This window comes from Cydia strobilella, chromosome 19, assembly GCF_947568885.1.
Source record: "Cydia strobilella chromosome 19, ilCydStro3.1, whole genome shotgun sequence".
Classification (NCBI taxonomy): Eukaryota; Metazoa; Arthropoda; class Insecta; order Lepidoptera; family Tortricidae; genus Cydia; species Cydia strobilella.
This window is the reverse complement of record NC_086059.1, coordinates 8,103,119-8,116,634: the sequence shown is the minus strand read 5'-3', so window position 1 is coordinate 8,116,634 and position 13,516 is coordinate 8,103,119. Positions and strand designations below refer to the sequence as shown.

The 13,516-nt window shown below is 36.9% G+C and overlaps 1 protein-coding gene across 1 annotated transcript in view; it reads right to left on the bottom strand.

Annotated features, from left to right (window-relative positions):
* LOC134750140 (very-long-chain 3-oxoacyl-CoA reductase) overlaps window positions 1-7,969 on the bottom strand; it is a 41,417-nt gene extending 33,448 nt beyond the window's left edge. The window contains exon 1 of the mRNA XM_063685257.1: window positions 7,566-7,969. Coding sequence (XP_063541327.1) covers window positions 7,566-7,719 — 154 coding nt within the window. The 5' untranslated portion in view covers window positions 7,720-7,969. The remainder of the gene's footprint in view (window positions 1-7,565) is intronic.
* Window positions 7,970-13,516: the final 5,547 nt, after the last annotated feature.

Here is a 13,516-nt window from a genome sequence, read left to right as displayed (position 1 = left end):
ATACAGTCTAAGGAAAAAACATGCCTCGGAAATCAAGAAAAATTGATGCCGGATAGATGGCGCCTACACCTTTGGCCTATTCTCGGCTATAGAAGTGTCCTAAGTGGGCGTTTTCGTTGCGAACGCGAACGCTGTGGGCCCCCGCGCCGCGCTACTTTGCTTCGCGTTCGCGAGTTGTTCGCTTACGTAAGACGCAGCGTTAGGCATGCGGCAATTTTTTTTAAATATGTACATATCAGTGGGGAATAAGCCTATTCTGGGGATAGGCTGACATCTCCGGGTGTCGGGTGAAAAGTTACATGAGAAATGTAACATTTCTTCATCCCAACTGGCGGTGAAACAAGTGAGTCTCACAACGCCAATCGCATCTTTAAAGAGTTACGAAGAAAGAGCTCTTTTGGAAACTTTTTGAACTACGATCTAGATTACTTTTAAAATTGCGCAATTCTCCGTACCAAAGTGTGTATTTAACACTCTGGGAGATAAGCTAAACTACTTTTTAACAGGCATTTTACTGTATACTTGCTACTAATAATTATAGGGTAAGGATTTTTTAAATCCGATTTATAAGGACGTAGGTATGATTTTTTTTTTCAAAGGGTAAAAACGGGACCCTATTACTAAGACTCCACTGTCTGTCTGTCTGCATGTTTGTCTGTCCGTCTGTCTGTCACCAGGCTGTATCTTTTTCTCTTGAACCGTGATAGCTAGACAGTTGTAATTTTCACAGATGATGTATTTCTGTTGCCGCTATATAACATCAAATACTAAAAAAAGAATAAAATAATATTTGAGTAGGGCTCCCATACAACAAACGTGTTTTTTTGCCGTTTTTTTGCGTAATGGTACGGAACCCTTCGTGCGCGAGTCCGACTCGCACTTGGCCGGGTTTTTTATTTCTTTGTTTCTCGCGCACGCCTTAAGCTTTCTTATTTTTTGTAAGACAAGGAACGCTAGCTGGGCCGATTTTTTATTTTGTTGTCCAATTTTATTCCGTCCTTTTTGGATGAAGTTTGGTGGATAGATAGAGTTCCCTATTCTATACATACAATATAATTTCACCGTATGTCCTCAAAAAAACTTATCGTGAGTAACAAAAAAGCAAGGTTTTTTTGTAACTCAATTGAGAATTAGATAGATAGATAGATAGATAAATTATTTATTGCCACAACAAGGGTTTTTTTCCAAATTATTTTTACACACTTATGCTATACTTAATCTAGACAATTTATGTATAATAAAGTTCAAATTACATATCTACCTGACAATAGGACAGTCTCAGCTAATGTGCTGGAAGCCCCGCCTTTACTGCGCGGTTTCAGCGCTGGTTTTCAGCCTGTCCGAATTGAGGCGGTGACATAGGACGACTGCTAAGTACTAACATATTATATTATTACTATATTTTATGTACTTATTTATACGACTAAAAATTACTAACGAAACTGGACCAAATTAAAGAGTAAATTTAACTACAAGACAAATAAAGTAATAAGTAGATAATTATTTATGGATATAGACATTAGAGCTAGATAATTAATCATGTTCCTGTAATTACATAGGTACAATTTTCGGATTTGGTATTTATTCCGCCCAGAATGAGATCTCCAAAATAGCCAAATTTTATATCTCAATACAAATACAACACAGAAAAGGAGCAAATGGAGCAATAAATCACATTTACTCGAACAGCCAACATGCCTTTAGTCAAGTATAGGTATAATTTTATACCTAAATCTGACTTTCGTGAAGGAGTGAATTTTCTGTACGGTAGTACTATTAGTTATTCTGTGCTTTAGTCAAGGGATTACAGTTCACGTTTAGATATAATTGAGCGCCTCTGCCGCTCTAATATTTTCATGACGACTGTTTACCCACAACACAATACATGAAGGATGCTAAATAACATTGCAATAATAGGTGTAGGTGTAGGTGCAAAGTGCTACGAGAAAACATCTCACGGAAATTTTATTGCTATAGTAGTGTGTTCCCGGTTCCCACGTTCATTTATATATTAATGACAATGACACTGTATAGGTACCTACTTGCTAGCTGATAATAGGTCACTAGTACATCCGATGTCAGTCATTTACACTTTTGTAATAATGGAAAAAAGAAAACATCTTTGATGTCGAGTTTGCCATTTGAAAATATTGTAGACTATTTGACTAAAGTATCGCTGGCTGAGACTGAGAGTTTGTATCGTATTTTTTTTTTGTAAATACCATACAGTCTGGCCGCTTATTTATGTATACGTCACTTCCTTTCACCGGACATTGTCCGTGTTAGGCGACGATGCCTTGTTTTCTTGGGTGTAGCCGTCGGTAGCCAAATACAAAACTGGACGTAATCGCCTAATACGGTTAATTGTCTTGTGAAATCAGCGGACGTATTCAAGCCACGTAATACGTTGTATATTATTTAGTTTGAAATTTCTTAAAAAAAATATAAGTAAGATTTGATGAGAGACTTGAAGGACGTCCCGTCCTGCGTAACATTCACGTTAACGTGAAAATTTTCGTTTTCTAAAATTAAGAATCTTCTAAAAGTATCAAGTCATCCTGTTGTAGTCCCATGACCGACAGTGTTATTAACGTATCTGAAGATGAGCGTTCCATTTTTCAATTTTAAAGTTACGGCGTCCTAAGTTTCTTCAGGAAGCCAGCAAGAGTACTGGTGAAATTACTACTCTAAAGTAAAGTATAGCGGGAGTCTTTGATAGCTTAATGGAAACTTTGACAAAGCGGCGGATCCTGAGATTTTGTTCCGATCGCCCTTGCGAGCAGGCTAGTCGAACTCTTAGCTAACCTTTTTTTTGAGCTAAAAGCCACTTCTCGGAGTAATATACTTCTAATAAAAACCGGCCAAGAGCATGTCGGGCCATGCCCAGTGTAGGGTTCCGTACCCGTCCGTCACAATAGGCTACCTATTAGTAAGTATAATTTACATATCAAGCAAAAGGGAGTACATACCTATGGGTACCTACCTTCGCAGCGCTTTGTATGTCTTTTTAGTAAGAAGGGATGTTTTTGCGAAAAACGGCCTGATCATGTTCGCTATAGTTTAAATTGAAAGTTTTTACTAAGTTTCACTGTCTTGATTAAATCAGGAGTCATAGTTCTAAAATTAGAGGTTAGGGGGGGGGGGTTAATATCCCTAATTAACGTGTAAGGGATACCTCCCTAGACTGGTTCTTTGCTGAACAGGCAATAGGAATACAGCCTGGAAAGCTTTGCGGTCATTTCCAATTTGCTTCGATTCGACTTCTTATGAGTATTGGGAAATCTCTTCAGAACTTTAACATTTAATGTAATGAAGAAAACTAATTAAAATAAGTAAAGAAACTAATTAAAATGAGATGTTAAGCCAACGTGCCAAGGAGAGTTCATACACAAGGTGGTCGGGAAGAAACTTAATATTAATTCATTACTTACCATATCTCATTCTCAGGCAGATTTAAGAACGAAGGAACAAAGTGGTTATCGATAGGTCCTGAGTTCACAAGATTTGAGCAAGTTTTCAAGGAAAGTACTTTATACATATTTAAAAACAGTTTTTTAATCTTGACTCAGAGCAAAAGGTTGCTGTTTCTACATATACACTGACTTATAATAATCAGTATAAATAACTGCACCAAAAATACAATACCGTAATCAAAGTGATGAGGCAGATAACCTCTTATATGTTACATTGAACTTGAACCAGCAATGTCATCTAGAGGTTATGAACACGACCAGTTATACAGGTATGTTCTATCGGATAAACGTAATTAATACGATATTTATTAAGTAATAAAATTTTGTTATAATTAAATGAATTTAAAAACTTGGCTCAACAATCAATGAATAATTTATTGCCAAGAACATTAGTTATATTATATTACATAAGATGATAGCTTAAATAAAGCATTAAGTACTTATGTTCTTCCAGAAAATGCATGCAATATTTAACAATACCTATCATATACCTATTTACAAGTACAATAACCATCTAATCTATACTTACTATTTAATTTCTGATATCAAAATATTATACAAAAATATATTTCAATTGGGATTATGGGCAACTAGATATTTGGTATATTTGCTAAATAGTCCTTCACGGAGTAATTCTACATTATCGCTTGCCAATAAGAACGCTCTAACAGGTTATTCGCATAAAGATGCAAGCAAATTTCGTTCTTATTGTAAGCGACAATGCGGTACCTTTTTCTTGAAAATGTCACATATAACGAGTACCTATATACGTATATGTATACTCATCTACAATTTAAATAAATTCCGGTATAGGCCGAATGGCGTCACAAACAAACACTCGGATTATTTAGTTGATTGTAAGCAAATAAGAGGTTTCTTTGGCACATTTGTGGCCCGACCGGACAATCTGACCTCCACATTGGCTAGCCGGTGGATATTTGCGTCAGTTGTTTTTAGGGTTCCGTACCCAAAGGGTGAAAACGGGACCATTTTACTAAGACTCCACTGTCCGTCTGTCTGTCACCAGGCTGTATCTCATGAGATACAGCTTGGTGACAGACAGTCATGACAGACAGGTTCATGTCTAGGTGGGTGTCTAGCTATCACGGTTCATGAACAGTTGTTTTTTTTTTTACAGATGATGTATTTCTGTTGCCGCTATAACAACAAATACTAATAAAAAATACGGAACCCTCGGTGGGCGAGTCCGACTTGTACTTGTCCGGTTTTTTAATTATTCACTTATAGGCATTTTTTTATTGCGGACCTTTGAACTATACTTTAAATACTCATGTTACTAATACGCTTATAAACTGAGTTCAAATTAAGGAACAGCTGTATAAGATGCAATTAACTTGATGCGTTTCGATCTTAACCCTTCAGTGCCCACTGCCCAGTGACATCATAATATGAGGTTGGCTTTCAGTCCTATATCGTCGATAAAAGGTATATTAATTATATTATGTACCTATATGACTGAGTTCCGAAGGGTTAATGGGTTTGCGTTGTCAGAGGAGGTAATCTATCACCATATCTCGTGTTTATATTCCTCTCAAACATCGGATTTGTTACCAAGTAGACCTAATGCGTAGGTATACAGTCGGCGTCAATTTTAGACATTATTTATATTATATGCAAATGAATAAGGTGTAATATAGTAGTTTTATTTTGGCGTCGGCTAAGTAGGAATTATATTATAGAAGGGAGTGCCGCGCACATTAAAATTTGAAAATATGAAAGTAGATTAGGTAAAATAAATTAGATATTGGACAATCTTACATAAATCAACCTAGTCCAACATTAAGGTCAATAAGTGCCAGTTGCACCACCCGGCGCGCCGCGGCGGTTTACTATTAAACTTTCCATACAATAATATTTAACGAAATCTTTAACAATTAGCTTTAGCAACCCTTATGTTACCTACAGATATTGTGCCTATATACAACTAATGACAGAATATTATTGTACCCTACATAAGCATCAAATGACGTACGTAAATGTAGACTTTATTTCAATGACGTAAGGTGTGTAGGGATGTATGTACTTTGTAAGTATGGAGTCCGCATGCAAGCTCGGTTCTTCATACAAACGTAGTAACGCTCTCATTTTAAAAGGACTAGCGAGATTGCTCTGAAACTTTGTACTTACAATAGGATAAATTATGCCTGTAATTAGTTTATGTATCTTCAGATATATAGTTTAATAAAATACAGCTAATTTAAGTTTTTCATATAAAACTTGTTTTTGCTCCGTTTCGTTTGTTTTAGAACCTGGAGCTATATAAATTAATTACAGGCATAGATCTCATGCCATTGTACTTATATGTAAAGTTTCATTACAATCCGACACGTAGTTTTAAAATGAGAACGAAACTCCGTTTGTATGGGAAGGTGAAATTCGGCCGAGCTTGCTGAACTTAAGCGAAAATGAAAGTTGATGAGCAGGTTCATTTCAAGGTTTTATGGAAATCAAAGGCATTTAGTTTGTTTACGAAAATGGCCGAATTTCTTGTTACCTAGTCTAGCTATAAATTCTGTTACACAGTTAATTGTACATAACAACTATAAATGAAAAGTAATTGGATTAAATTTTATATAAGAGATAGACAAACTAATTACGAATTTAAAATGCGTAAAGATTATTGGATTTTGTCATCTCTTGCGTATTTACGTGCTTTTTAATGAAGCAGCAGAGTGCCCCAAAAATACGCACGTCTGTTTCACCACCTCCGTCAGGAATTTCGACGACGACGAGCTATTTTTAGGGTTCCGTACCTCAAAAGGAAAAAAAACCGGCCAAGTGCGAGTCGGACTCGCGTTCCAAGGGTTCCGTATATTACACAATTTAAACAACGTATTTTTAGAGTTCCGTACCTCAAAAGGAAAAAACGGAACCCTTATAGGATCACTCGTGCGTCTGTCTGTCGGTCTGTCTGTCTGTCTGTCCGTCTGTCACAGCCAATTTTCTCCGAAACTACTGGACCAAATAAGTTGAAATTTGGTATACATATGTATGTTTGTGACCCAAAGACGAACATGTAACGTAAACAAATGAATTTTAAACATGGGGGCCACTTTTGGGGGGTAAATGTGAAAATTAAAAAATAAAGTTTTTAATGTCAATGAAATTACATACAAGCTTACAATAAATTTAAATCAATATAAAATGTCAAATAGAAATACTTAATTGAAAAAGTTAACATAATAGGAATATCACAATACAAGACAAAAATAAAGACATTTCACTCGGTTTCACATAAAAAAAATACATTGCTAATACAAATTGTGTAATGTACGGAACCCTTGGAATGCGAATCCGACTCGCACTGGGCCGGTTTTTTTTGTAATAAGCAATTAATTACTAAATTACCCATCCCTAGATCCCTACCTACTAGATTCCTCTTTGCTGAGCTGCACTGAATGGGGTTGGCAACTGTCAATTTTTACGCCAATCAGATTAAATTGTCTGATCAAATCAGGTGGCGTAGATGCAAGCTAATTTGGCTTGCCGATTTCGATCGCCGATTATGATCGGTATTATAGAAAACCGGAAAAGTGCGATTCGGACTCGCCCACCGAGGGTTCCGTACTTTTAGGGTTGACAGGTAAAACCTATGCTGGCGCCATCTGTAAATACTTCGCGCGGCGAACTCCATTCGACGTACGTCAAATTATCTATAGTAGATTTCTTTGACTCACGAAAAAAATGTTATTAAATGAGAATTATGATGTCACTACGGCTTATACATATAAGTATGTACAATTGTACACTCAGCTACAGAGATAGTTGACCCCCCCCCTGCAAACAAATTTATATGCAGAAAATCAGCCGAAATAATTTTATAGGGTCAATTTCTTAAAGGCATATGAACAAGCAAGATAATATAATATATTCAAGCATTCATAATTTCTCTTTTACTTTCTCCTTTCAATAACAAAACTCGAGAACGTCCGTACAGCGAACGTCAAAATGAATCCTATCAGCGAAAAATAATCAGAATGACCAACACAATATCGAATTAAACAAGTTCATAGCTTTAGTAACATGCAAATTATACAATAGCTAATTTAAATTCAATATTCATAAACTTACATGCCCATTTCCCTTTGGATTTAAAGTCCACTTTATTCACTGCTGGACCAATAACATAGGTGAAAATCACATTAAACAAGAACTTCACTAGCCATATCGCAAGCAACACCAAACCGATGATACCAATTTTGCTTAAAGCGTCCATTTGAGCCATTTTGCACGTAAACTACAAAAAATTACACTATAAATATTTTGTTAAATTGAGGTTATAATTATGACGAGAGCGATCGCAACGCCGGTTGACACTGATCGCGCATGCGTACTGGCGGTCAAAGAAAGTGGGCATGCGCGCAGCCGTTGGCGATAATGCCGAAATGAATGAGTGAACGATATACGGAAATATCCGAACCGCCGAACGCTTCCGAAATGAAGCGGGAGGGCGATATATTCCGCTTCATTCAGTCGCAGTGAGATGGGCTTCCCGGCATTCCCAAGTTTGCGAGTGGATTTACGTTTTACAAAAAAAAAGATTAGATTTTAGTGCTAATCGCATGAGGGTTAATATAGCAATTTTATTACAAACAAGATGCAAAATAAAAAAAGTAACAGCAACGAAATAAATAAAAAATATATAAAATTAGTATACCCACATTAAAAGAATCGTGGCGATAAATTTAAAATTAAAAAAATATTTTTATTTATTTATTTTAAGTAGTTTTATTTTAATATTAGTTTAGTTATTATAAGCGTTGTTTTAAATCTTTGATCTTCTAATTTAAAATAAATAAATTTAATATAAATTTCCGCTTAGATCGTTTTTTACCTAGCGCCACATGTAGCGAAGACGGAAGATGGATATATGTCATTCCAAGTCATTCGATACCTCCCTCAGGGGAGGTATGAGAGGCCGTATCCGCCTTCCGGCTGTGACGGCTGTTGCGCGTCGCTCCCCACCGACGTGGGGAGGTCAACTTTCGTCGATTTGAGGACGAAATGGCTACTGGTGTGGGCCAGCTCTTCGCTACCGATCGTTACCCAACCCCACGACCTCTAGTCTGGTGTACCGTTTGAGCGGGGCCAGGCTTCGGGGTCGCGGTGAAGGCGACCATAGCTTGGCGAAACACGAAAGAATCCTTATTACGGCCACACACTCGACGAGTGGTATGGGAAGTAGTGAGGGAAGTATGCACTACCGTCTCTGCCTACTTCCCTCGCTACTTCCCATACCACTCGTCGAGTGTGTGGCCGCGTAGTTACCGCCTTCTATGAACTGCAACGCAAAAAGGCTGCTTGAACTTCCGAATAAATTTTATACTAACCTTAATTTCCTATGATCTTATTTTCCTCCATTACGGTAAACCATTTTGCAACCTTAATGCGTTTGAGTAAAGTTTATTTTGAAAGATACATTCTAACAGATAGGATCTTGTGTAAGTAACAAGTCTTATTTAAGGCGCCGTCTAATAAGGTGAAAGTTTAAGAGGTAATTAAAATTTTCGTGCAACTCGTTATCGTTGTAGATGACTCGTTAATTACTTTCTTGGAATTTTGGAAATTTCCAGGCAAGATATCAATTATCAATATCGATTTATTATACATAGCCTAGCCTAGTCGATAGTGACATTAGTGACCCTACCTACGAAGTCCCGGGTTCGAATCCTGGTAAGGGCATTTATTTGTGTGTTTATCACACATATTAGTTCCTGAGTTATGGATGTTTTCTATGTATATAAGTATCTATATATACTTATTGTAAAAACGTGGAGCAAAAACAGTTTTCATAAAAAAATTAAATGCTCCTTTCTTACAATAATTAAAAATTAAAAAAAAAAATCTAACGTCCCCTACGTTTTATTAGCTGTGGTTGATATACAACAAATTGTATCCGGATTATCCAGAATGGAGAATATCCGGAGAGGAAAATGAAGGCTACGTTTGTATGAAAAGGCGATTTCGCGCGGGTCCTCCACTTTCGTCTTATGATAAGACGCAATGTATTGCGAATTTTGTTATGTTTAAAGCGTGACAAGCAACGTCAATTACCACGATAATAGCGTACATTGAATATTATAATTAATTTGTATCTATGAAAAAAAGGAAGTCTAAAGACTTCAAATTTTTTAGTTGTTAAACAAAAGTTTTATCGTTTGATTGTTGTTACAGGACCCACCCAGTATAATAAGTTCCTTAAATACTACCTACTTGACCACCCATAACCGATATCGGCCCCAAGTATCACCGCATCAAAAGAAACAGTTACTATTCACCGAACCATGTCTTTTCGGACGTAACAAGGGTTCCAAAGTATGGCAGATAAAGGCCTGTCCGTCCTAACAACCCTATAAAGAGACGGAATTTGGAATGGCCGGAACAGTCCGCTTTATAACTAATAAGATGTAAGGTCACCTGCTTGGGTGTTAAATCGTGTGAAACAGTTTAGTATAGTAAGGTCAATGCGGAAACAGTGGTTCAGCTCGAACAGTGGCTCAGACGCCCAAATATCGCCTCTCTTGTGTTGAAATCGTGTCTCGTCACTAGCGTTGAAGAAACCGGGAAAATTACGGGAAAATTTCAAAACGGCTCGTTTTTTTAAGTTTCTTTCGAAAAAAACAATGTATTTTTCAATATACTTAATTGGATTTTGTTATTATTATTGAACCCACTTCAATGAGTTTTTTTTTTTAAATGCATGTTCTATAAGACAGAAACAATTGTAAATATAAAACATTGTACTATTATTACCTAAATATCGTTATTTACGATTACTTGTGTATCTTATATTTATAAAAACAATGTCGAATGTTGCCTTTAGAAACTTAAAACATTCTTGCAGTAAGAAAAAACGCCTCTTCTTTGACAGGTGTTCCATTCCATTCAGACAACTTATTATTAAGAACAGTTTTTCAACATTAAAAAATAAACGTGTTATATTTATAATGATGAAGAGGTAAGTAATAAAATATGAAATATGCATATTTTTCGTATTCTTACATTAACAGTAGGTTTTTATGTTGATTACGACGTTTAAAGGAAACTAATATTAATACTCATCAATAAGTAGTCATGAATTGGAACAAGTATAAATTTAAAAAAATTGGAAAAGTAAAAAGCACTAGTTCGCGAAAACCAACTTTCCGCACGCTAAACAGCCACGAAAAGCAGCACTTTTTGACCAACTGTATTAAAAAAAAACGTTTGATATTTTCCGGGTATTTCATCCCTACTCGTCACTCGTGTGCCTTTTTCTACAAAGCCACTGTTCCCTCCTTGACCCTACATTCCAATTTGCATCTCTTTTGTCTTCCATTATCACAGCGGCTGCAAATCGAATTAGTGTAACAACCGCCTTAACAGATTTCTGGTTGTATTTTGGAGTAGACTGAAAAACATGTACAATGATTATACAATATTAAATGCATAGAACCATAACCTATTGAAATCTACAATCCTAGCGTTAAAGTCAAGCGCCTAAACATTTTTTTTTGCAACTTATTTGCATTGCATTCATTGCTTTGCCAAACTTTTGACATCAGGCGCTGCGATAAAATAAGGTGTCTAATACCAACATACAGATGCTGTGCATAATGGGGTTGGCAACTGTCAAAGGTTTGCAGAGATGGCGTCATCATAGCTTGCCGTTTTTTCTATAAGATTTGGCTTAAAGGGCTGGCATTCAGGGCATTAAAAAAACAAAAAATTGACACAATTCTAGGGATTGACAGGGCAAGCTATGCTTGCGCCATCTGCTAATTATTTCGACCGGCCAACCCCATTGTTTGTTACTTTCACGGAAACGCACGAGTGTTATGCTATTTCAGTCAGTCTCAGTACAATAAGTACTGAGGTTGACAGAGGGCCCTGTACCCGGGTGTCCTTAAACTACGTCCAAAAGAGAGGTATGGGCACTGTGAACGTCATCTCGCTTTGTGTGGTAGGGCACAACACAGCGGATGTCATTCCAGATCTAGAGCAGAGCTCAACTGGGGAAATACCTCCACCTTACAGAAAACCGCAGCCAAATAACACTAGACCCTACTCAGTGTTGTTGTTCCTGCCGGTGAGTAAGGTTGCCAGAGCTCAACGAGGGTGCGGAGTGTTAGGGTCGGCAACGCGCATGTAGCTCCTCTGGAGTTGCAGGCGTACATAGGCTACGGAGACTGCTTAACATCAGGCGGGCCGTAGGCTAAAAAAATAAGTAGCATGACAAATACGAACTTTTCCGATAAAATACGATGGCAAACAATTATGCACTAAGTACATAGGTACTCTTTGTAGTCTTTGTTCTTATCAGCAATACCTAAGTAGTTTGCAGTTAAAACAGTTAAGTAATATATATAAAAAATATCTGGGAGACCGAGATTTTTCGCCCCCGTAAACCCCCATATAGCAAATTCCATCGAAATCATTAAAGCCGTTTCCGAGACCCCCGAATTTATAAATATACGAGTATATATATACACACAAGAATAGCTCGTTTAAATGTATAATTTAAAAGTAAGTATAACAATAAGATACCTCGAGGCACTTGACGTCACAACTGAAGACACAAACCAACAAATTGTTGATTGTTAAGCAAAACAAATGCCGGAGGGCGGAACTGCTACCAAATTAATGATACTGCTTATTACTGCTTTAAAAAGACAGACGGCTCAGAAACCACCATTTTGTTGAAAATTTCCGTAATTATTTTGCCTGTTGGGAATTAGGTGGTTTCTAAATTTATTTGCTTTCCAATTTCAAAGGATATAATTGCAAATTGAATTGAAATATGAAGAGGGTACCAAAAAACAAACCTATAATTATTAGAATCAACACTACCTAGCTTCGGGCAAACTCGGCTCCGTTCGGCTCAGCATTGCTCCGAGCAATTATTAGGGTTGGCACAACTTGACGTCCCTTTGCGTGCACGACCACAGATAAGATAATGACCTGAATTTTGACAACCCTAAATAGCCGAAAGGGATAGTGCCATATATTAGAAAGGGACGTCATGATTCGACCCTGAACCGCTGTCAAACTTCGGATCTGTATTAGGAAGTTTCCTTTCTGTATGGTAGTTGTTTAGTTTTTAATACCATTATGTTCGGAACTCATTTAATTCTCACCTTTTATTATAAGTATATACCTATATTTCGTTCGGGGCATGCTTAAAAACGCAGAAAAAAAGGGCAAAATTTGAATTTGACGGGAAAAGACAGAAGAAAAAAAATGACAGAGATCTGTGCGGTTGACTTTTGATTTCGTGCGGTGAATTTTATGATAAGCGGAAGAATTTTGTTATTTACATAAGTATTTAAAGAAAGTGAGACTTGCGGCTAATTTGGTGTGAAGTTACACATACGTAGAGCGGATTATAACAACATAATTATCAAACCTTGGACAAGGAGCAACCGAAGAGCTGCACAAGCGCCAGGGCGGGTGAGTGCCTTTATTTATATAGATTAGATTAGATATTTATTCTCATAATATGAAATTACATTGTAAATTATGCTAGACTAATCTACATGAATTTATATTATGATCGTCATTGACTAGGTATTTACATAACATTATTTAATAAATGAATAGATACAAATCAAAAAAATGTCTTACAAATTTTAAATTAAATTAAAAATTAAATTTTATGCATTCATGTCAAAAACAAAATACGGGATTATTAATAACTAAGTATGAGTATCTCCTATTGATCGTCATGTTCTAAATAATAACTAGTTATATACACATTTCGTTAAGAATCAATAAATGAGAACATGTCAAGTTTACAGTTCAATTTACAATAATAATAATAATAAGCCCGCAGGGCAGCTTGTGGCGAGCTGTTGGGGAGTGACGACCCAACGGACCCGAGTGCTCCAGAGAGTCGGTCATGGGCTCCGTCTCTGGCGTATCTTCGTCGGTCGGACCCCAAGGGGACCCGCAGGACTCTCAGCTCTGGCTTGCCTTCATTGGCCGTCCAGAGGGGAGTCGTAAGAGCTATATGCTCCAGGGGTGGAAGTGTTAAAGGGCATTAC